Source organism: Entelurus aequoreus, linkage group LG28, assembly GCF_033978785.1.
Source record: "Entelurus aequoreus isolate RoL-2023_Sb linkage group LG28, RoL_Eaeq_v1.1, whole genome shotgun sequence".
NCBI lineage: Eukaryota > Metazoa > Chordata > Actinopteri > Syngnathiformes > Syngnathidae > Entelurus > Entelurus aequoreus.
Window position 1 is genome coordinate 11,516,895 of NC_084758.1, and position 25,202 is coordinate 11,542,096.

The 25,202-nt window shown below is 36.4% G+C and overlaps 1 protein-coding gene across 1 annotated transcript in view; it reads left to right on the plus strand.

Annotated features, from left to right (window-relative positions):
* LOC133644894 (LIM domain-binding protein 2-like) overlaps positions 1-25,202 on the plus strand; it is a 443,135-nt gene that overhangs the window by 400,383 nt on the left and 17,550 nt on the right. Inside the window, exons 5-6 of the mRNA XM_062039648.1 lie at positions 2,588-2,710; positions 8,902-8,985. Of these exons, the coding sequence (XP_061895632.1) occupies positions 2,588-2,710; positions 8,902-8,985 (207 nt within the window). The remainder of the gene's footprint in view (positions 1-2,587; positions 2,711-8,901; positions 8,986-25,202) is intronic.

A 25,202-nucleotide genomic window follows, 5' to 3' on the forward strand; every position in this document is an offset into this window, starting at 1 on the left:
TAGTATTTATGTTATTTGTACAAGTACACCAGTAGTAGTTATATTTGTACACCAGTAGTATTTATATTTGTACATGTACACCAGTAGTATTTATGATATTTGTACATTTACACCAATAGTACTTATATTTGTACAAATACACCAGTAGTATTTATGTTATTTGTACATGTACACCAGTAGTATTTATGATAGTAGTATTTATGATATTTGTACATGTACACCAGTAGTATTTATGATATTTGTACATGTACACCAGTAGTATTTATGATATTTGTACGTGTACACCAGTAGTATTTATGATATTTGTACATGTACACCAGTAGTATTTATGATAGTAGTATTTATGATATTTGTACATGTACACCAGTAGTATTTATGTTATTTGCACATGTACACCAGTAGTATTTATGATATTTGTACATGTACACCAGTAGTATTTATGATATTTGTACGTGTACACAAGTAGTATTTATGATATTTGTACAATTACACTAGTAGTATTTATGATATTTGTATATGTACACCAATAGTATTTATATTTGTACAAGTGCACCAGTAGTATGTATGATATTTGTACATGTACACCAATAGTATTTATATTTGTACAAGTACACCAGTAGTATTTATGATATTTGTACATGTACACCAGTAGTATTTATGATAGTAGTATTTATGATATTTGTACATGTACACCAGTAGTATTTATGATAGTAGTATTTATGATATTTGTACATGTACACCAGTAGTATTTATGATACCAGTAGTATGTATACAATTAGTACATGTGCACCAGTAGTATTTATGATATGTGTACATGTCCACCAGTAGTAATTATGATATCTGTACATGTACACCAGTAATATTTATGATACTTGTACATGTACATTAGTAGTATTTATGATACCAGTAGTATGTATACAATAAGTACAAGTACACCAGTAGTATGTATACAATTAGTACAAGTACACCAGTAGTATGTATACAATTAGTACAAGTACACCAGTAGTATGTATACAATTAGTACAAGTACACCAGTAGTATGTATACAATTAGTACAAGTCCACCAGTAGTATGTATACAATTAGTACAAGTACACCAGTAGTATGTATACAATTAGTACAAGTACACCAGTAGTATGTATACAATTAGTACAAGTACACCAGTAGTATGTATACAATTAGTACAAGTACACCAGTAGTATTTATGATACCTGTACATGTACACTAGTAGTATTTATGATACCAGTAGTATGTATACAATTAGTACAAGTACACCAGTAGTATGTATACAATTAGTACAAGTACACCAGTAGGGGGGTGCAGCAGCAGCAGCATCATTCCCAGGAGACATGTGTGTGCTGGGGGCATTGATTAGAGAGTGTCTGCCGGGATTACATCTTTGCCGTTGCCATGCCAACTAATCAGCTGATTCCCCCCACCACCACCACCACCACCACCCCCACCCCCGCGCTCCCTCTGGCTCTGTCCCTCTTGCCGGTTGTCATGGCAACGCAGTGGAGGAGAAGCGCGAGTGCTGGCTTCAGCTAAAAAGGGCCAGAATATTTTTTTTTTTCCTTCATCCTCTCTCTCTCTCTCTCTCTCTCTCTCTCTCTCTCTCTCTCTCTCTCTCTCTCTCTCTCTCTCTCTCTCTCTCTCTCTCTCTCTCTCCCTGCCTAATTGGCAACTCTGCCTGACCTGAAGTTCTTTTGTCTCCGGCATGAAAACAGCCTGGCGGGATGACACTTATTTCCACCTTTTGGGAGGAGTGGGGAAGACAATCTGATGAAGACCACTAAACAATGAGCAGAACGTGTCTATTTTAAGCCCAGATGCATGCCAATAATCACCCAGTAGATCCATTCATAATCACGGACGGCTATTGAATACGCTCTTTTTTTGGCAGCGACTGAGTCCCGCCGACGTTGTCTTGCTGAAATAAGCAGGGGCGTCCATGGTAATGTTGCTTGGATGACAACATGTGTTGCTCCAAAAGCTGTATGTACTTCCCAGATGTGTAAGTTACCCATGCCTTGGGCACTAATACACCCCCATACCATCACACATGCTGCCTTTTACACTTTGACCCTAGAACAATCCGGAAGGTTCTTTTCCTCTTCGGTCCGGAGGACACCACGTCCACAGTTTCCGAAAACAATTTGAAATGTGGACTCGTCAGACCACAGAAGACTTTTTCCACTTTGCATCAGTCCATCTTAGATGAGCTCGGGCACAGCGAAGCCGGCGGCGTTTCTGGGTGTTGTTGATAAATGGCTGTAGCTTTGCATAGTAGAGTTTTAACTTGCACTTACAGATGTAGCGACCAACTGTAGTTACTGACAGTGGTTTTCTGAAGTGTTCCTGAGCCCATGTGGTGATATCCTTTACACACTGATGTGGCTTTTTGATGCAGTACAGCCTGAGGGATCCAAGGTTTGTAATATCATGGCTTACGTGCAGGGATTTCTCCAGATTCTCTGAACCTTTTGATGATATTACGGAGCGTAGATGGTGAAATCCATTTCTTTCATGATTGGTAAGATGGGGGTCTTTATCGATTTGACGCTCATCAGTGCTGATGTGGTCCACAGGTGTGCACGGAGGGTCGCTTGATCCTGGAGTTCGCCTTCGACGACCTGATGAGGATCAAGACTTGGCACTTCACCATCCGCCAGTACCGAGAGCTCATCCCGCGCAGCATCCTGGCCATGCATGTGAGTGTGAGCCTGCTGCTTTCTTCTTCTCTTCTAGTAAATTGCCTCCTCCGGGTGTCGCTACACCAATTCCTGGAGAGGTGGTCAGCTTTTGATGGTGGCGCCTTGTAGTGAGAGCACACCCACTAGGATGTCAAAGTAGGGTTGTCCCCATACCAATATTTTAGTACCGGTACCACCGAAGACTTTGACGGGCCCGCGGACCGTAGTTTGGACACCCCCTGGTTTCACCTAATGAATTATTGTGACCACCTGGTGCAGTTCTTAAACAACTGAGGCGGGCTTCCCAGGGGAGCGTGCGGTGCAATGTGTGACCCCAGTGAACATGCTTTGTCAGTATCGTGCTTTATCATGCTTTATCATGCTTTATTAGTATCATGCTTTATTAGTATCCTGTAGTATCATGCTTTATCAGTATCATGCAGTATCATGCTTTATTAGTATCCTGTAGTATCATGCTTTATAATGCTTTATCAGTATCATGCTTTATCAGTATCACCTTTATCAGTATCATGCTTTATCAGTATCATCTTTATCAGTATCATGCTTTATCAGTGTCATGCAGTATCATGCTTTATCAGTATCACCTTTATCAGTATCATGCTTTATCAGTATCATCTTTATCAGTATCATGCTTTATCAGTATCATGCAGTATCATGCTTTATCAGTGTCACCTTTATCAGTATCATGCTTTATCAGTATCATGCTTTATCAGTGTCATCTGTATCAGTATCATGCTTTATCAGTATCATGCAGTATCATGCTTTATCAGTATCATTCTTTATCATGCTTTATCAGTATCATGCTTTATCAGTATCATCTTTATCAGTATCATGTTTTATCAATATCATGCTTTATCAGTATCATGTAGTATCATGCTTTATCAGTATCATGCTTGATCAGTATCATGCTTTATCAGTATCATGCTCTATCAGTATCATCTTTATCAGTATCATGTTTTATCAATATCATGCTTTATCAGTATCATGTAGTATCATGCTTTATCAGTATCATGCTTGATCAGTATCATGCTTTATCAGTATCATGCTTTATCAGTATCATCTTTATCAGTATCATGCTTTATCAATATCATCTTTATCAGCATCATGCTTTATCAGTATCATCTTTATCGGGTATCATTCTTTATCAGTATCATCTTTATCAGTGTCATGCTTTATCAGTATCATGCACTATCATACTTTATCAGTATCATGCTTTATCAGTGCCATGCAGTATCATGCATTATCAGTATCATGCAGTATCATGCTTTATCAGTATCATGCTTTATCAGTATCATGCAGTATCATGCTTTATCAGTATCATGCAGTATCATGCTTTATCAGAATCATGCAGTGTCATGCTTTATCAGTATCATGCAGTCTCATGCTTTATCAATATCATGCTTTATCATGCTTTATCAGTATCATGCAGTATCATGCTTTATCAGTATCATGCTTTATCAGAATCATGCAGTATCATGCTTTATCAGTATCATGTAATATTATGCTTTATCAGTATCATGCAGTATCATGCTTTATCAGTATCATGCAGTATCATGCTTTATCAGTATCATGCAGTATCATACTTTATCAGTATCATGCTTTATCATGCTTTATCAGTATCATGCAGTATCATGCTTTATCAGTATCATGCATTATCAGTATCATGCAGTATAATGCTTTATCAGTTTCATGCAGTATCATGCTTTATCAGTATCATGCAGTATCATGCCTTATCATGCTTTATCAGTATCATGATTTATCAGTATCATGCAGTATCATGCTTTATCAGTATCATGCTTTATCATACTTTATCAGTATCATGCTTTATCATGCGTTATCGGTATCATGCAGTATCATGCTTTATCAGTATCATGCAGTACCATGCTTTATCAGAATCATGCAGTATCATGCTTTATCAGTGTCATGCAGTATCATGCTTTATCAGTATCATGCAGTATAATGCTTTATCAGTATCATGCAGTATCATGGTTTATCAGTATCATGCTTTATCATGCTTTATCAGTATCATGCAGTATCATGCTTTATCAGTATCATGCAGTATCATGCTTTATCAGTATCATGCAGTATAATGCTTTATCAGTATCATGCAGTATCATGCTTTATCAGTATCATGCAGTATCATACTTTATCAGTATCATGCTTTATCATGCTTTATTGGTATCATGCAGTATCATGCTTTATCAGTATCATGCTTTATCAGAATCATGCAGTATCGTGCTTTATCAGTATCATGCAGTATCATACTTTATCAGTATCATGCTTTATCATGCTTTATCAGTATCATGCAGTATCATGCTTTATCAGTATCATGCATTATCAGTATCATGCAGTATAATGCTTTATCAGTTTCATGCAGTATCATGCTTTATCAGTATCATGCAGTATCATGCCTTATCATGCTTTATCAGTATCATGATTTATCAGTATCATGCAGTATCATGCTTTATCAGTATCATGCTTTATCATACTTTATCAGTATCATGCTTTATCATGCGTTATCGGTATCATGCAGTATCATGCTTTATCAGTATCATGCAGTACCATGCTTTATCAGTATCATGCTTTATCATGCTTTATCGGTATCATGCAGTATCATGCTTTATCAGTATCATGCTTTATCAGAATCATGCAGTATCATGCTTTATCAGTGTCATGCAGTATCATGCTTTATCAGTATCATGCAGTATAATGCTTTATCAGTATCATGCAGTATCATGGTTTATATGTATCATGCTTTATCAGTATCATGCAGTATCATGCTTTATCAGTATCATGCAGTCTCATGCTTTATCAGAATCATGCAGTATCATGCTTTATCAGTATCATGCTTTATCAGAATAATGCCGTATAATGCTTTATTAGTATCATGCAGTATCATGCTTTATCAGTATCATGCCGTATCATGCTTTATCAGAATCATGCAGTATCATGCTTTATCAGTATCATGCTTTATCAGTATCATGCAGTATCATGCTTTATCAGAATCATGCAGTATCATGCTTTATCAGAATCATGCAGTATCATGCTTTATCAGTATCGTGCAGTTTCATGGTTTACCAGAATCATGCAGTATCATGCTTTATCAGTATCATGCAGTATCATGCGTTATCAGTATCATACAGTATCATGCTTCATGCTCATTGTAGCCAATAATCCTCACTTCCTCATTTGGAGTAAAACAAAAACAAGTTTATTCATTTTTTTGTTCTGTAGGTTAAAAGTTCATATTATTTATTAAGTTGATTTAATTTTTTTATTTTTGTCCAAAAATGTTTTTAGTGTAAATGAGCTAATATTTGCAAACAATAACAACGTTTCTCAGTGTGAACATGAAATATCTTGTCTTTGCAGTCTATTCAATTGAATATAAGTTGAAAAGGATTTGTTGTATTCTCTTTTTGTTGACCATTTACACAACGTGACAACTTCACTGCTTTTGAGGTGCATGTTAGTGGTTAAACTTGTTCATGTTTGCTTTGTTTATCCCAAATTATAATCACATTTACTTAAAATGCTCATAAGTTAGTCAATTCAAGATAAGGAAAGTTGAAAGATGAGCAGTTTATTCATGAGATTTGGTTGATTATTTTCACAATAGCAAATATTGAATACTTGCATTTAATCTGCTTGTATCACCGGTATCAAACTGGAGGCCCGGGGGCTACATCTGGCCCACCATGTTTTGCAATAAAAATGTGATACTGCTTGTGTTTACAGTAATACACTATAAAACCAACAACTGTAGATTTTACTGTAAAATAGTGGTACTGTTTTTCCTTTCCATTTCCAGTAATCACATAAGAGATACGTGTAGACTGCAATATGATGGCAGTCACACATAAGATATACGTGTAGACTGCAATATGATGGCAGTCACACATAAGAGATACGTGTAGACTGCAATATGATGGCAGTCACACATAAGAGATACGTGTAGACTGCAATATGATGGCAGTCACACATAAGAGATATGTGTAGACTGCCAAATGATGGCAGTCACACATAAGAGATACATGTAGACTGCAATATGATGGCAGTCACACATATGAGATACGTGTAGACTGCAATATGATGGCAGTCACACAAGAGATACTTGTAGACTGCAATATGATGGCAGTCACACGTAAGAGATACGTGTAGACTGCAATATGATGGCAGTCACACATAAGAGATACGTGTAGACTGCAATATGATGGCAGTCACACATATGAGATACGTGTAGACTGCAATATGATGGCAGTCACACAAGAGATACTTGTAGACTGCAATATGATGGCAGTCACACATAAGAGATATGTGTAGACTGCAATATGATGGCAGTCACACATAAGAGATACGTGTAGACTGCAATATGATGGCAGTCACACATAAGAGATACGTGTAGACTGCCAAATGATGGCAGTCACACATAAGAGATACATGTAGACTGCAATATGATGGCAGTCACACATAAGAGATACGTGTAGACTGCAATATGATGGCAGTCCCACATAAGAGATACGTGTAGACTGCAATATGATGGCAGTCACACATAAGAGATACGTGTAGACTGCAATATGATGGCAGTCACACATAAGAGATATGTGTAGACCGCAATATGATGGCAGTCACACATAAGAGATACGTGTAGACTGCAATATGATGGCAGTCACACATAAGAGATACGTGTATACTGCAATATGATGGCAGTCACACATAAGAGATACGTGTAGACTGCAATATGATGGCAGTCACACATAAGAGATACGTGTAGACCGCAATATGATGGCAGTAACACATAAGAGATACGTGTAGACTGCAATATGATGGCAGTCACACATAAGAGATACGTGTAGACTGCAATATGATGGCAGTCACACATAAGAGATACGTGTAGACCGCAATATGATGGCAGTAACACATAAGAGATACGTGTAGACTGCAATATGATGGCAGTCACACATAAGAGATACGTGTAGACTGCAATATGATGGCAGTCACACATAAGAGATACGTGTAGACCGCAATATGATGGCAGTCACACATAAGAGATACATGTAGACTGCAATATGATGGCAGTCACACATAAGAGATACGTGTAGACTGCAATATGATGGCAGTCCCACATAAGAGATACGTGTAGACTGCAATATGATGGCAGTCACACATAAGAGATACGTGTAGACTGCAATATGATGGCAGTCACACATAAGAGATATGTGTAGACCGCAATATGATGCCAGTCACACATAAGAGATACGTGTAGACTGCAATATGATGGCAGTCACACATAAGAGATACGTGTAGACTGCAATATGATGGCAGTCACACATAAGAGATATGTGTAGACCGCAATATGATGGCAGTCACACATAAGAGATACGTGTAGACTGCAATATGATGGCAGTCACACATAAGAGATACGTGTAGATTCCAATATGATGGTAGTCAAACATAAGAGATATGTGTAGACTGCAATATGATGGCAGTCACACATAAGAGATATGTGTAGACTGCAATATGATGGCAGTCAAACATAAGAGATATGTGTAGACTGCAATATGATGGCAGTCACACATAAGAGATACTTGTAGACTGCAATATGATGGCAGTCACACATAAGAGATACGTGTAGATTCCAATATGATGGTAGTCAAACATAAGAGATATGTGTAGACTGCCATATGATGGCAGTCACACATAAGAGATATGTGTAGACTGCAATATGATGGCAGTCACACATAAGAGATACGTGTAGACTGCAATATGATGGCAGTCACACATAAGAGATACGTGTAGACTGCAATATGATGGCAGTAACACATAAGAGATACGTGTAGACTGCAATATGATGGCAGTCACACATAAGAGATACGTGTAGACTGCAATATGATGGCAGTCACACATAAGAGATACGTGTAGACTGCAATATGATGGCAGTCACACATATGAGATACGTGTAGACTGCAATATGATGGCAGTCACACATAAGAGATATGTGTAGACTGCAATATGATGGTATGGTAAGTGTTGGCATTTATGACTTGAGATGGCGTGTCTGCAGCGGGAACTACAGTTGGGCTAATTGGCTGCAGATAATTGGTTGGAATTAGCTGCATTCATCTTAATGACACATCCATGTTGATTGGAACTTTTTTTTTTCCCTTTTCCCTGCCTTTTGACTGCAGGCACAAGACCCTCAGGTGCTGGAACAACTGTCCAAAAACATCACACGCATGGGTTTGACCAACTTCACCCTCAACTACCTCAGGGTAAGTGTGTGTTTGTGTGTTTGTGTGTGTGTGTGTGTGTGTGTGTGTGTGTGTGTGTGTGTGTGTGTGTGTGTGTGTGTGTGTGTGTGTGTGTGTGTGTGTGTGTGTGTGTGTGTGTGTGTGTGTGTGTGTGTGTGTGTGTGTGTGTGTGTGTGTTCTTGTATTTCTACATGAGACATGATGATGGAAAAGTAGCTTCCATATGAGGAGGTGTGAACAAGAGATGACATAAATCATGGTCCCAATAACATTGCATCTAATAGAGGGCCAATTATTAGAGTCTGTGAACATTGCTCCAAAGTCAGGATTTTTTTGGTTGATTTAATGTGCATCCAAAAGTAAACATTGACAGGTGCAAAGGCAGCAATATATGATCCCACAAGACGGCAGCGAAAGAAGGACTTCCCTATTCATCCCCGAAATTTTTTTTTAAGCGCTCTACCTCTGGCCAACATATGTGATAACAAGTGTGTGTAAACATTTGAAATGCTCCACCTCTGGTCAACATATGAAATAAGAAGTGTGTGTAAACATTTGAAGTGCTCCCCCTCTGGCCAACATTTGTAATAACAAGTGTGTGTAAAAATTTGAAGTGCTCCCCCTCTGGCCAACATATGTATTAAGTGTGTGTAAAACTTTGAAGTGTGCCCCTACTGGTCAACATATGTAATAAGTGTGTGTAAAAATTTGAAGTGCTCCACCTCTGGCCAACATATGTAATGACAAGTGTGTGTAAAAATTTGAAGTGCCCCCCTACTGGTCAACATATGAAATAACAAGTGTGTGTAAAAATTTGAAGTGTTCCACCTCTGGCCAACATATGAAATAACAAGTGTGTGTAAAAAATTGAAGTGATCCACCTCTGGCCAACATATGTGATAACAAGTGTGTGTAAAAATTTGAGGTGTTCCACCTCTGGCCAACATAAGTAATAACAAGTGTGTGTAAAAATTTGAAGTACTCCACCGCTAGTCAACATATGAAATAACAAGTGTGTGTAAGAAATTGAAATACGCCTCCTTTGGCCAAAATTAATTACAAAACATAAAATAAATATGTATATAGAGACGTACTGTAATAACAACTCCAGGAATTCCCAGAATTCCCTTTTAGTCAAACCCTTTTTTGACCCTTTTATCTGTCGACCACTCCTTCCACATTTTTCAAGCGTTCCACCGTCCAAACATTCCTCTTAGTCAGGACCAAAAAACAAAGTTGTTTTTTGAACTGGAAAAATTCCAGGTTTTCCCGAAATTCCAGGAATTCCTCAATACCACTTCTCAATTAAAAATTTTACCACTTCAACATTTCTCAACCGATTTAAAAATTTAAACACCAACCATTTCAACTCATTCAAAATATTTAGCGTTTTTCCAAAAAAATTCCCGCTTTTCCTGAAAATCCCAGATGTCCATGAAATGGGAAATTTTTCAAAGTTCCACAATTCCCACATTTTTTAATCTGATTTTAACCGTTCCAACTTCAAACTGTTCAGCCAATTTAGGAATTGCGGGTGTTCCCTGGACAAATTCCCAGATTTCCCAGAATTCCAGGTTTTCCGGGACATTTTTCCAAGTTCAAAACAATTCCAGGAATTCCCAGAATTCAATTTTTTTTTTAAACCCTTTTTTCACCCTTATTTCTGTCGACGACTCCTTCCACATTTTTCAACCCACTTCAAGCGTTCCACCGTCCAAACATTCCTCTTAGTCAGGACAAAAAAAACAAAGTTGTTTTTTGAACTGGAAAAATTCCCCGGTTTTCCCAAAATTCCAGGAATTCCTCAATATCATTTCTCAATTAAAAATGTTACCACTTCAACATTTCTCGACCGACTTAAAAAAATTCAAACACCAACCATTTCAACTCATTCACAACATTCAAAATATTTAGCATTTTCCAAAAAAAATCCTGCTTTTCCCGAAATTCCCAGATGTCCATGAAATGGGACATTTTTCAAAGTTCCACAATTCCCAAATGTTTTAATCTGATTCAAACCGTTCCAACTTCAAACTGTTGAGCTTATTCAGGAATTGCGGGCGTTCCCTTGACAAATTCCCAGAATTCCAGGTTTTCCGGGACATTTTTCCCATTCAAAATTAATTGGCCATTTTTCAAACTTCAACCATTTCCACATTTTTCAACCCATTCAAACCATTCCACCTTCAACACATCCCACTCATCCTGGACATTCAAACTATAATTTTTCCAAGTTCAAAACAATTCCAGGAATTCCCAGAATTCCCTTTTAGTCGAACCCTTTTTTGACCCTTTTATCTGTCGACTACTCCTTCCACATTTTTCAAGCGTTCCACCGTCCAAACATTCCTCTTAGTCAGGACAAAAAAAACAAAGTTGTTTTTTGAACTGGAAAAATTCCCGGTTTTCCCGAAATTCCTCAATACCATTTTTTAATTAAAAATGTTACCACTTCAACATTTCTTGACCGATTTAAAAAAAAATTCAAACACCAACCATTTCAACCCATTCACAACACTCAAATTATTTTGCATTTTCAAGAAAAAATTCCCACTTTTCCCGAAATTCCCAGATGTCCATGAAATGGGACATTTTTCAAAGTTCCACAATTCCCAAATGTTTTAATCAGATTCAAACCGTTCCAACTTCAAACTGTTCAGCCTACTCAGGAATTTTGGACGTTCCCTTGACAAATTCCCAGATTTCCCAGAATGCAAGGTTTTCCGGGACATTTTTCCCATTCAAAATTAATTGGCCGTTTTTCAAACTTCCACCATTTCCACATTTTTCAACCCATTCAAACCATTCCACCTTCAACACATCCCACTCATCCTGGACATTCAAACTATCATTTTTCCAAGTTCAAAACAATTCCAGGAATTCCCAGAATTCCCTTTTAGTCAAACCCTTTTTTGACCCTTTTATCTGTCGACTACTCCTTCCACATTTTTCAAGCGTTCCACCGTCCAAACATTCCTCTTAGTCAGGACAATAAAAACAAAGTTGTTTTTTGAACTGGAAAAATTCCCGGTTTTCCCGAAATTCCTCAATTCCATTTCTCAATTAAAAATGTTACCATTTCAACATTTCTTGACCGATTTAAAAACAATTCAAACACCAACCATCTCAACTCATTCACAACATTCAAAATATTTAGCATTTTCAAAAAAAAAATCCCGCTTTTCCCGAAATTCCCAGATGTCCATGAAATGGGACATTTTTCAAAGTTCCACAATTCCCAAATGTTTTAATCTGATTCAAACCGTTCCAACTTCAAACTGTTGAGCTTATTCAGGAATTGCGGGCGTTCCCTTGACAAATTCCCAGAATTCCAGGTTTTCCGGGACATTTTTCCCATTCAAAATTAATTGGCCATTTTTCAAACTTCAACCATTTCCACATTTTTCAACCCATTCAAACCATTCCACCTTCAACACATCCCACTCATCCTGGACATTCAAACTATAATTTTTCCAAGTTCAAAACAATTCCAGGAATTCCCAGAATTCCCTTTTAGTCGAACCCTTTTTTGACCCTTTTATCTGTCGACTACTCCTTCCACATTTTTCAAGCGTTCCACCGTCCAAACATTCCTCTTAGTCAGGACAAAAAAAACAAAGTTGTTTTTTGAACTGGAAAAATTCCCCGGTTTTCCCAAAATTCCAGGAATTCCTCAATATCATTTCTCAATTAAAAATGTTACCACTTCAACATTTCTCGACCGACTTAAAAAAATTCAAACACCAACCATTTCAACTCATTCACAACATTCAAAATATTTAGCATTTTCCAAAAAAAATCCTGCTTTTCCCGAAATTCCCAGATGTCCATGAAATGGGACATTTTTCAAAGTTCCACAATTCCCAAATGTTTTAATCTGATTCAAACCGTTCCAACTTCAAACTGTTGAGCTTATTCAGGAATTGCGGGCGTTCCCTTGACAAATTCCCAGAATTCCAGGTTTTCCGGGACATTTTTCCCATTCAAAATTAATTGGCCATTTTTCAAACTTCAACCATTTCCACATTTTTCAACCCATTCAAACCATTCCACCTTCAACACATCCCACTCATCCTGGACATTCAAACTATAATTTTTCCAAGTTCAAAACAATTCCAGGAATTCCCAGAATTCCCTTTTAGTCGAACCCTTTTTTGACCCTTTTATCTGTCGACTACTCCTTCCACATTTTTCAAGCGTTCCACCGTCCAAACATTCCTCTTAGTCAGGACAAAAAAAACAAAGTTGTTTTTTGAACTGGAAAAATTCCCGGTTTTCCCGAAATTCCTCAATACCATTTTTTAATTAAAAATGTTACCACTTCAACATTTCTTGACCGATTTAAAAAAAAATTCAAACACCAACCATTTCAACCCATTCACAACACTCAAATTATTTTGCATTTTCAAGAAAAAATTCCCACTTTTCCCGAAATTCCCAGATGTCCATGAAATGGGACATTTTTCAAAGTTCCACAATTCCCAAATGTTTTAATCAGATTCAAACCGTTCCAACTTCAAACTGTTCAGCCTACTCAGGAATTTTGGACGTTCCCTTGACAAATTCCCAGATTTCCCAGAATGCAAGGTTTTCCGGGACATTTTTCCCATTCAAAATTAATTGGCCGTTTTTCAAACTTCCACCATTTCCACATTTTTCAACCCATTCAAACCATTCCACCTTCAACACATCCCACTCATCCTGGACATTCAAACTATCATTTTTCCAAGTTCAAAACAATTCCAGGAATTCCCAGAATTCCCTTTTAGTCAAACCCTTTTTTGACCCTTTTATCTGTCGACTACTCCTTCCACATTTTTCAAGCGTTCCACCGTCCAAACATTCCTCTTAGTCAGGACAATAAAAACAAAGTTGTTTTTTGAACTGGAAAAATTCCCGGTTTTCCCGAAATTCCTCAATTCCATTTCTCAATTAAAAATGTTACCATTTCAACATTTCTTGACCGATTTAAAAACAATTCAAACACCAACCATCTCAACTCATTCACAACATTCAAAATATTTAGCATTTTCAAAAAAAAAATCCCGCTTTTCCCGAAATTCCCAGATGTCCATGAAATGGGACATTTTTCAAAGTTCCACAATTCCCAAATGTTTTAATCTGATTCAAACCGTTCCAACTTCAAACTGTTGAGCTTATTCAGGAATTGCGGGCGTTCCCTTGACAAATTCCCAGAATTCCAGGTTTTCCGGGACATTTTTCCCATTCAAAATTAATTGGCCATTTTTCAAACTTCAACCATTTCCACATTTTTCAACCCATTCAAACCATTCCACCTTCAACACATCCCACTCATCCTGGACATTCAAACTATAATTTTTCCAAGTTCAAAACAATTCCAGGAATTCCCAGAATTCCCTTTTAGTCGAACCCTTTTTTGACCCTTTTATCTGTCGACTACTCCTTCCACATTTTTCAAGCGTTCCACCGTCCAAACATTCCTCTTAGTCAGGACAAAAAAAACAAAGTTGTTTTTTGAACTGGAAAAATTCCCGGTTTTCCCGAAATTCCTCAATACCATTTTTTAATTAAAAATGTTACCACTTCAACATTTCTTGACCGATTTAAAAAAAAATTCAAACACCAACCATTTCAACCCATTCACAACACTCAAATTATTTTGCATTTTCAAGAAAAAATTCCCACTTTTCCCGAAATTCCCAGATGTCCATGAAATGGGACATTTTTCAAAGTTCCACAATTCCCAAATGTTTTAATCAGATTCAAACCGTTCCAACTTCAAACTGTTCAGCCTACTCAGGAATTTTGGACGTTCCCTTGACAAATTCCCAGATTTCCCAGAATGCAAGGTTTTCCGGGACATTTTTCCCATTCAAAATTAATTGGCCGTTTTTCAAACTTCCACCATTTCCACATTTTTCAACCCATTCAAACCATTCCACCTTCAACACATCCCACTCATCCTGGACATTCAAACTATCATTTTTCCAAGTTCAAAACAATTCCAGGAATTCCCAGAATTCCCTTTTAGTCAAACCCTTTTTTGACCCTTTTATCTGTCGACTACTCCTTCCACATTTTTCAAGCGTTCCACCGTCCAAACATTCCTCTTAGTCAGGACAATAAAAACAAAGTTGTTTTTTGAACTGGAAAAATTCCCGGTTTTCCCGAAATTCCTCAATTCCATTTCTCAATTAAAAATGTTACCATTTCAACATTTCTTGACCGATTTAAAAACAATTCAAACACCAACCATCTCAACTCATTCACAACATTCAAAATATTTAGCATTTTCAAAAAAAAAATCCCGCTTTTCCCGAAATTCCCAGATGTCCATGAAATGGGACATTTTTCAAAGTTCCACAATTCCCAAATGTTTTAATCTGATTCAAACCGTTCCAACTTCAAACTGTTGAGCTTATTCAGGAATTGCGGGCGTTCCCTTGACAAATTCCCAGAATTCCAGGTTTTCCGGGACATTTTTCCCATTCAAAATTAATTGGCCATTTTTCAAACTTCAACCATTTCCACATTTTTCAACCCATTCAAACCATTCCACCTTCAACACATCCCACTCATCCTGGACATTCAAATTTTATTTTTTCCAAGTTCAAAACAATTCCAGGAATTCCCAGAATTCCCTTTTAGTCGAACCCTTTTTTGACCCTTTTATCTGTCGACTACTCCTTCCACATTTTTCAACCGTTCCACCGTCCAAACATTCCTCTTAGTCAGGACAAAAAAAACAAAGTTGTTTTTTGAACTGGAAAAATTCCCGGTTTTCCCGAAATTCCTCAATACCATTTTTTAATTAAAAATGTTACCACTTCAACATTTCTTGACCGATTAAAAAAAAAATTCAAACACCAACCATTTCAACCCATTCACAACACTCAAATTATTTTGCATTTTCAAGAAAAAATTCCCACTTTTCCCGAAATTCCCAGATGTCCATGAAATGGGACATTTTTCAAAGTTCCACAATTCCCAAATGTTTTAATCAGATTCAAACCGTTCCAACTTCAAACTGTTCAGCCTACTCAGGAATTTTGGACGTTCCCTTGACAAATTCCCAGATTTCCCAGAATGCAAGGTTTTCCGGGACATTTTTCCCATTCAAAATTAATTGGCCGTTTTTCAAACTTCCACCATTTCCACATTTTTCAACCCATTCAAACCATTCCACCTTCAACACATCCCACTCATCCTGGACATTCAAACTATCATTTTTCCAAGTTCAAAACAATTCCAGGAATTCCCAGAATTCCCTTTTAGTCAAACCCTTTTTTGACCCTTTTATCTGTCGACTACTCCTTCCACATTTTTCAAGCGTTCCACCGTCCAAACATTCCTCTTAGTCAGGACAATAAAAACAAAGTTGTTTTTTGAACTGGAAAAATTCCCGGTTTTCCCGAAATTCCTCAATTCCATTTCTCAATTAAAAATGTTACCATTTCAACATTTCTTGACCGATTTAAAAACAATTCAAACACCAACCATCTCAACTCATTCACAACATTCAAAATATTTAGCATTTTCAAAAAAAAATCCCGCTTTTCCCGAAATTCCCAGATGTCCATGAAATGGGACATTTTTCAAAGTTCCACAATTCCCACATTTTTTAATCTGATTCAAACCGTTCCAACTTCAAATTGTTCAGCCTATTCAGGAATTGCGGGCGTTTCCTTGAAAAATTCCCAGATTTCCCAGGATTCCAGGTTTCCGGGACAGTTTTCCCATTCAAAATGGATTGGCCATTTTTCAAACTTCCACCATTTCCACATTTTTCAACCCATTCAAACCATTCCACCTTCAACACATTCCACTCATCCTGGACATTCAAACTATCATGTTTCCAAGTTCAAAACAATTCCAGGAATTCCCAGAATTCCGCTTTTTGACCCTTTTTTCTGTCGACTACTCCTTCCACATTTTTCAAGCGTTCCACCATCCAAACATTCCTCTTAGTCAGGACAAAAAAAACCTTTTTTTTTTTAAACTGGAAAAATTTGCGTTTTTCCCGAAATTCCAGGAATTCCTCAATACCATGTTTTTATTAAAAATTTTACCATTTCAACATTTCTCGACCGATTTAAAAAAAATCCAAACACCAACCATTTCAACTCATTCACAACATTCAAAATATTTAGCATTTTTCAAAAAAAAATTCCCGCTTTTCCCGAAAATCCCAGATGTCCATGAAATGGGACATTTTTCAAATTTCCACAATTCCCACATTTTTAAATCTGATTCAAACCGTTCCAACTTCAAACTGTTCAGCCTATTCAGGAATTGCGGGCGTTCCCTTGACAAATTCCCAGATTTCCCAGAATGCAAGGTTTTCCGGGACATTTTTCCCATTCAAAATTAATTGGCCATTTTTCAAACTTCAACCATTTCCACATTTTTCAAACCATTCCAACTTCAACATATTCCACTCATCCTGGACATTCAAACTATCATGTTTCCAAGTTCAAAACAATTCCAGGAATTCCCAGAATTCCGTTTTTTGACCATTTTTTCTGTCGAGTAGTCCTTCCACATTTTTCAAGCGTTCCACCGTCCAAACATTCCTCTTAGTCAGGACAAAAAAAAACGTTGTTTTTTTTAACTGGAAAAATTCCTGGTTTTCCCGAAATTCAGGAATTCCTCAATACCATTTTTTAATTAAAAATGTTACCATTTCAACATTTCTCGACCGATTTAAAAAAAATTCAAACACCAACCATTTCAACTCATTCACAACATTCAAAATATTTAGCATTTTCAAAAAAAAAATCCCGCATTTCCCGAAATTCCCAGATGTCCATGAAACGGGACATTTTTCAAAGTTCCACTATTCCCACATTTTTTAATCTGATTCAAACCGTTCCAACTTCAAACTGTTCAGCCTATTCAGGAATTGCGGGCGTTCCCTTGACAAATTCCCAGATTTCCCAGAATGCAAGGTTTTCCGGGACATTTTTCCCATTCAAAATTAATTGGCCATTTTTCAAACTTCAACCATTTCCACATTTTTCCACCCATTCAGACCATTCCAACTTCAACATATTCCACTCATCCTGGACATTCAAACTATCATTTTTCCAAGTTCAAAACAATTCCAGGAATTCCCAGAATTCCCTTTTAGTCAAACCCTTTTTTGACCCTTTTATCTGTCGACTACTCCTTCCACATTTTTCAAGCGTTCCACCGTCCAAACATTCCTCTTAGTCAGGACAAAAAAAACAAAGTTGTTTTTTGAACTGGAAAAATTCCCGGTTTTCCCGAAATTTCTCAATACCATTTCTCAATTAAAAATGTTACCATTTCAACACCTTCTTGACCGATTAAAAAAAAATTCAAACACCAACCATTTCAACTCATTCACAACATTCAAATTATTTTGCATTTTCAAGAAAAAATTCCCGCTTTTCCCGAAATTCCCAGATATCCATGAAATGGGACATTTTTCAAAGTTCCACAATTCCCAAATGTTTTAATCTGATTCAAACCGTTCCAACTTCAAACTGTTCAGCCTACTCAGGAATTCCGGACGTTCCCTTGACAAATTCCCAGATTTCCCAGAATGCAAGGTTTTCCGGGACATTTTTCCCATTCAAAATTAATTGGCCGTTTTTCAAACTTCCACCAATTCCAGGAATTCCCAGAATTCCATTTTTTTTAAAACCCTTTTTTTTTTACCCTTTTTTCTGTCGACTACTCCTTACACATTTTTCAACCGTTCCACCGTCCAAACATTCCTCTTAGTCAGGACAACAACAAAAAAGGGAAAATTCCCGGTTTTCCCGAAATTCCTCAATACCATTTCTCAATCAAAAATGTTACCACTTCAACATTTCTCGACTGATTTAAAAACAATTCAAACACCAACCATCTCAACTCATTCAAAACATTCAAAATATTTAGCATTTTCAAAAAAAAAAATCCCGCTTTTCCCGAAATTCCCAGATGTCCATGAAATGGGACAATATTCAAAGTTCCACAATTCCCACATTTTTTAAATCTGATTTAAACCGTTCCAACTTCAAAATATTCAGCCTGTTCAAAATTGTGTGCTCTACTTCAACAACTCTAAAAAAAAAAAAATTCCAGGAATTCAGTTCAACTTCAGCATCGGAGCATTCACACACCTCATCTAGGTATATATTGCTGTTTAATTCAATGTGATGTAGTCATGTGACTTCCACGAAGAGGAAGTGTTAGCACGCCGGTGATTATTTTACAAGGTTGTTTTTGTGCTCGTTTTGACTGACATCTCCTATTTACAGAGAGAGAAATAGAGAGAGAGAGAGAGAGAGGGAGAGAGAGAGAGAGAGAGAGAGAGAGAGAGAGAGAGAGAGAGAGAGAGAGAGAGAGAGAGAGAGAGAGAGAGAGAGAGAGAGAGAGAGAGATGCAGGCATGGAATTAATTGGATACAGAAAATTAGCATAACATTAATGAATGCTCCCTGTTGAGATTCATAATTGTAAAATGGCACTAGATTGTGGGAGGTGGGGGGTGTAATGGGGGGAATAAGGGCACCTCTGCCGCTTATAATAACACAATTGAAAAACACGATGGGGTGGGGGTGGTGGGGGATGGAGTAATGTTTTTGTTTTTCTAGAAGCAAGATTGTGAATGCAGGAAGCATGTGCAATGCAAGTGATGGACACGTGTCAGTACCATCTTGTTCGGACTATGAGGCGCACTTAAAATCCTTTCATTTTCTCAAAACTCGACAGTGCGCCTTATAACCCGGTGCGCCTAATGCAGTGGTTCCCAACCACCGGGCTGCGGCCCGGTACCGGTCCACGGACCGATTGGTACCAGGCCGCACAATAATTTTTTTTTTTTTTTTTAATGAAATCAACATAAAAAACACAATATATACATTATATATCAATATAGATCTATTTTTTTAATTTTTTTTTAAATAACGGTTGAAGTGGGTTGAAAAATGTGGGAGTAGTAGTCGCCAGAAAAAAGGGTTCGAATAAAAGGGAATTCCTGGAATTTTTTGAACTTGGAAATATTATAGTTTGAATTTCCAGGGTGAGTGGAATATGTTGAAGGTGGAATGGTTTGAATAGGTTGAAAAATGTGGCAATTGTGGAAGTTTATATTATGGATGAAAAAATGTCCCTGACAACTGGGAATTCTTGGAAATCCGGGATTTGTGGAACTTTTAAGAATGTTCCATTGATTTCAATGGGAATTTTGGGGAAATTTGGGAAAAGTGGAAATTCTTTGGAAAATGTTAAAAGACTTGAATATTCTGAATGAGTTGACATGGTTGGTGTTGGAATTTTTCAAATCTGTCGAGAAATGTTGAAGTAGTCACATTTTTAATTGAGAAATGGTATTACGGAATTTCGGGAAAACCGGGAATTTTTCCAATTCATAAAACTTTTTAATTTTTTGTCCTGATTAAGAGGAATGATTTGACGGTGGAACGGTTGAAGTGGGTTGAAAAATGTGGGAGGAGTAGTCGCCAGAAAAAAGGGTTTGAATAAAAGGGAATTCTGGGAATTCCTGGAATATTTTGGAACTTGGAAAAATTATAGTTAGAATTTCCAGGGTGAGTGGAATATGTTGAAGGTGGAATGGTTTGCATAGGTTGAAAAACGTGGGAACTGTAGAACTTTGAAATTTTTTCCATTGATTTCGATGGGAATTGCATGGAAATTTGGGAATTTTGGTAAAAGCGGGAATGTTTTGGAAAATGTTTAAACACTTGAATGTTCTGAATGAGTTGACATGGTTGGTGTTGGAATTTTTCAAATCGGTCGAGAAATGTTGAAGTAGTCACATTTTTAATGGAGAAATGGTATTACGGAATTCCTTCCTTCCTCACACGTAGTTACACACCTTCCTCACACGTAGTTACACACCTTCCTCACACATAGTTACACACCTTCCTCACACGTACTTACACACCTTCCTCACACATAGTTACACACCTTCCTCACACGTAGTTACACACCTTCATCACACGTAGTTTCACACCTTCCTCACGCGTAGTTACACACCTTCCTCACGCGTAGTTACACACCTTCCTCACGCGTAGTTACACACCTTCCTCACATGTAGTTACACACCTCCCTCACATGTAGTTACACACCTTCCTCACACGTAGTTACACACCTTCCTCACACCTTCCTCCCACGTAGTTACACACCTTCCTCACACCTTCCTCACACGTAGTTACACACCTTCCTCACACATAGTTACACACCTTCCTCATACCTTCCTCACACGTAGTTACACACCTTCCTCACACGTAGTTACACACCTTCCTCATACCTTCCTCACACGTAGTTACACACCTTCCTCACACGTAGTTACACACCTTCCTCACACGTAGTTACACACCTTCCTCACAAGTAGTTACACACCTTCCTCACAAGTAGTTACACACCTTTCTCACACGTAGTTACACACCTTCCTCACACGTAGTTACACACCTTCCTCACACGTAGTTACACACCTTCCTCACACATAGTTACACACCTTCCTCACACGTAGTTACACACCTTCATCACACGTAGTTACACACCTTCCTCACATGTAGTTACACACCTTCCTCACACGTAGTTACACACCTTCCTCACATGTAGTTACACACCTCCCTCACATGTAGTTACACACCTTCCTCACACGTAGTTACACACCTTCCTCACACCTTCCTCCCACGTAGTTACACACCTTCCTCACACCTTCCTCACACGTAGTTACACACCTTCCTCACACGTAGTTACACACCTTCCTCATACCTTCCTCACACGTAGTTACACACCTTCCTCACATGTAGTTACACACCTTCCTCACACGTAGTTACACACCTTCCTCACAAGTAGTTACACACCTTCCTCACACGTAGTTACACACCTTCCTCACACGTAGTTACACACCTTCCTCAGATGTAGTTACACACTTTCCTCACACGTAGTTACACACCTTCCTCATACCTTCCTCACACGTAGTTACACACCTTCCTCACACGTAGTTACACACTTTCCTCACATGTAGTTACACACCTTCCTCACACGTAGTTACACACCTTCATCACACGTAGTTACACACTTTCCTCACACGTAGTTACACACCTTCCTCATATGTAGTTACACACCTTCATCACATGTAGTTACACACCTTCCTCACACGTAGTTACACACTTTCCTCACATGTAGTTACACACCTTCCTCACATGTAGTTACACACTTTCCTCACATGTAGTTACACACCTTCCTCACATGTAGTTACACACCTTCCTCACACGTAGTTACACACCATCACACATAGTTACATACCTTCCTCACACGTAGTTACACACCTTCATCACACATAGTTACACACCTTCCTCACACGTAGTTACACACCTTCCTCACACGTAGTTACACACCTTCCTCACACGTAGTTACACACCTTCCTCACACGTAAATTCACACCTTCCTCACATGTAGTTACACACCTTACTCACACGTAGTTACACACCTTCCTCACACGTGATTACACACTTTCCTCACATGTAGTTACACACCTTCCTCACACGTAGTTACACACTTTCCTCACATGTAGTTACACACCTTCCTCACACATAGTTACACACCTTCCTCACACGTAGTTACACACCTTCCTCACACGTAGTTACACACCTTCCTCACATGGTCCTACGGCAGGGGGTGTGGCCAAATGCCGGCGGCGGAGGAACTCTTCAGCAGGATGTTGGACCATCAGGTGTTGCTAGGCAACAGCATCATGGCCGCAGCGTGGAGGGAAAGTGGGATTGGAATGTTGGGACAATCTGATTACACAAACGGATACACAAGTCAAATGAAAAGAAAAAGGAGCAGAATGTGCTTTAGTGGCGCATAACAATAATAACAATAATAATAATAACAATAATAATCATAACAATAATAATAACAATAACAACAATAATAATAATAATAAACATATTCCTCCAAACTGTTTCATGAAGACACATTTACTGTGCAATTAAAACCTTTTATGATGTTATTTTAATATGGAGCACTCACTCTGTAATCAACTTATCTGTTAATGGATGACATATTGATTTATTTCTGTATTGATGACATATTGATTGATTTATTTCTGTATTGATGACATATTGATTTATTTATTTCTGTATTGATGTCATATTGATTTATTTCTGTATTGATGACATATTGATTTATTTATTTCTGTATTGATGTCATATTGATTTATTTATTTCTGTATTGATGTCATATTGATTTATTTCTGTATTGATGACATATTGATTGATTTATTTCTGTATTGATGACATATTGATTTATTTATTTCTGTATTGATGTCATATTGATTTATTTCTGTATTGATGACATATTGATTTATTTATTTCTGTATTGATGTCATATTGATTTATTTATTTCTGTATTGATGTCATATTGATTTATTTCTGTATTGATGACATATTGATTGATTTATTTCTGTATTGATGACATATTGATTTATTTATTTCTGTATTGATGTCATATTGATTTATTTCTGTATTGATGTCATATTGATTTATTTATTTCTGTATTGATGTCATATTGATTTATTTCTGTATTGATGACATATTGATTGATTTATTTCTGTATTGATGTCATATGGATTTATTTCTGTATTGATGACATATTGATTAATTTCTGTATTGATGACATATTGATTTATTTCTGTATTGATGACATATTGATTTATTTATTTCTGTATTGATGTCATATTGATTTATTTCTGAATTGATGACATATTGATTTATTTATTTATGTATTGATGTCATATTTATTTATTTATTTCTGTATTGATGACATATTGATATATTTCTGTATTGATGTCATATTGGTTTATTTCTGTATCTATGTCATATTGATTTATTTCTGTATTGATTACATATTGTTTTATTTCTATATTGATGACATTTATTTATTTGTTTCTGTATTGATGACATTTTGATTGATGTCTGTATCGATGTCATATTTATTTATTTCTGTATTTCATTACATATTGATTTATTTCTATATTGATGACATTTATTGATTTATTTCTGTATTGATATCGTACTGATTTATTTCTGTATTGATGTCATATTTAGTTATTCATTTCTGTATTGATTAAATATTGATTTATTTCTGTATTGATATCATACTGATTTATTTCTGTATTGATGTCATATTTAGTTATTCATTTCTGTATTAATTAAATATTTATTTATTTCTGTATTGATGACATATTGATTGATTTTTTTCTGTATTGATGTCATATTGATTTATTTCTGTATTGATGTCATATTGATTGATTTATTTCTTTATTAATTACATATGTATTTATTTCTTTATTGATTACATATTGATTTATTTCTGTATTGATGACTTACTGATTTATTTCTGTATTGATGACATACTGATTTATTTCTGTATTGATGACATACTGATTTATTTATGTATTGATGACTTATTGATTTATTTCTGTATTGATGACATATTTATTTCTGTATTGATGACATATTCCTTTATTTCTGTATTGATGACATAATTCAATATTTCTGTATTGATGACACATTTATTTATTTCTGTATTGATGACATATGTATTTATTTCTGTATTGATGACATATTCATTTATTTCTGTATTGATGACATATTTATTTATTTCTGCATTGATGTCATATTTATTTATTTCTGTATTGATGACAATTTTTTTTATTTCTGTATTGATGTCATATTTTTTAATTTCTGTATTGATGTCATTTATTTATTTCTGTATTGAAGACATATTTTTGTATTTCTGTATTGATGACATTTATTTATTTCTGTATTGATGACATATTTTTTTATTTCTGTATTGATGACATATTTTTTTATTTCTGTATTGATGTCATATTGATTTATTTCTGTATTAATGACTTATTGATTTATTTCTGTATTGATGAAATATTTATTTCTGTATTGATGACATATTCCTTTATTTCTGTATTGATGACATAATTCATTATTTCTGTATTGATGACATATTTATTTATTTCTGTATTGATGACATATGTATTTATTTCTGTATTGATGTCATTTATTTATTTCTGTATTGAAGACATATTTTGTATTTCTGTATTGATGACATTTATTTATTTCTGTATTGATGACATATTTTTTTATTTCTGTATTGATGACATCTTTTTTTATTTCTGTATTGATGTCATATTGATGTATTTCTTTATTGATTACATATGTATTTATTTCTGTATTGATGACTTACTGA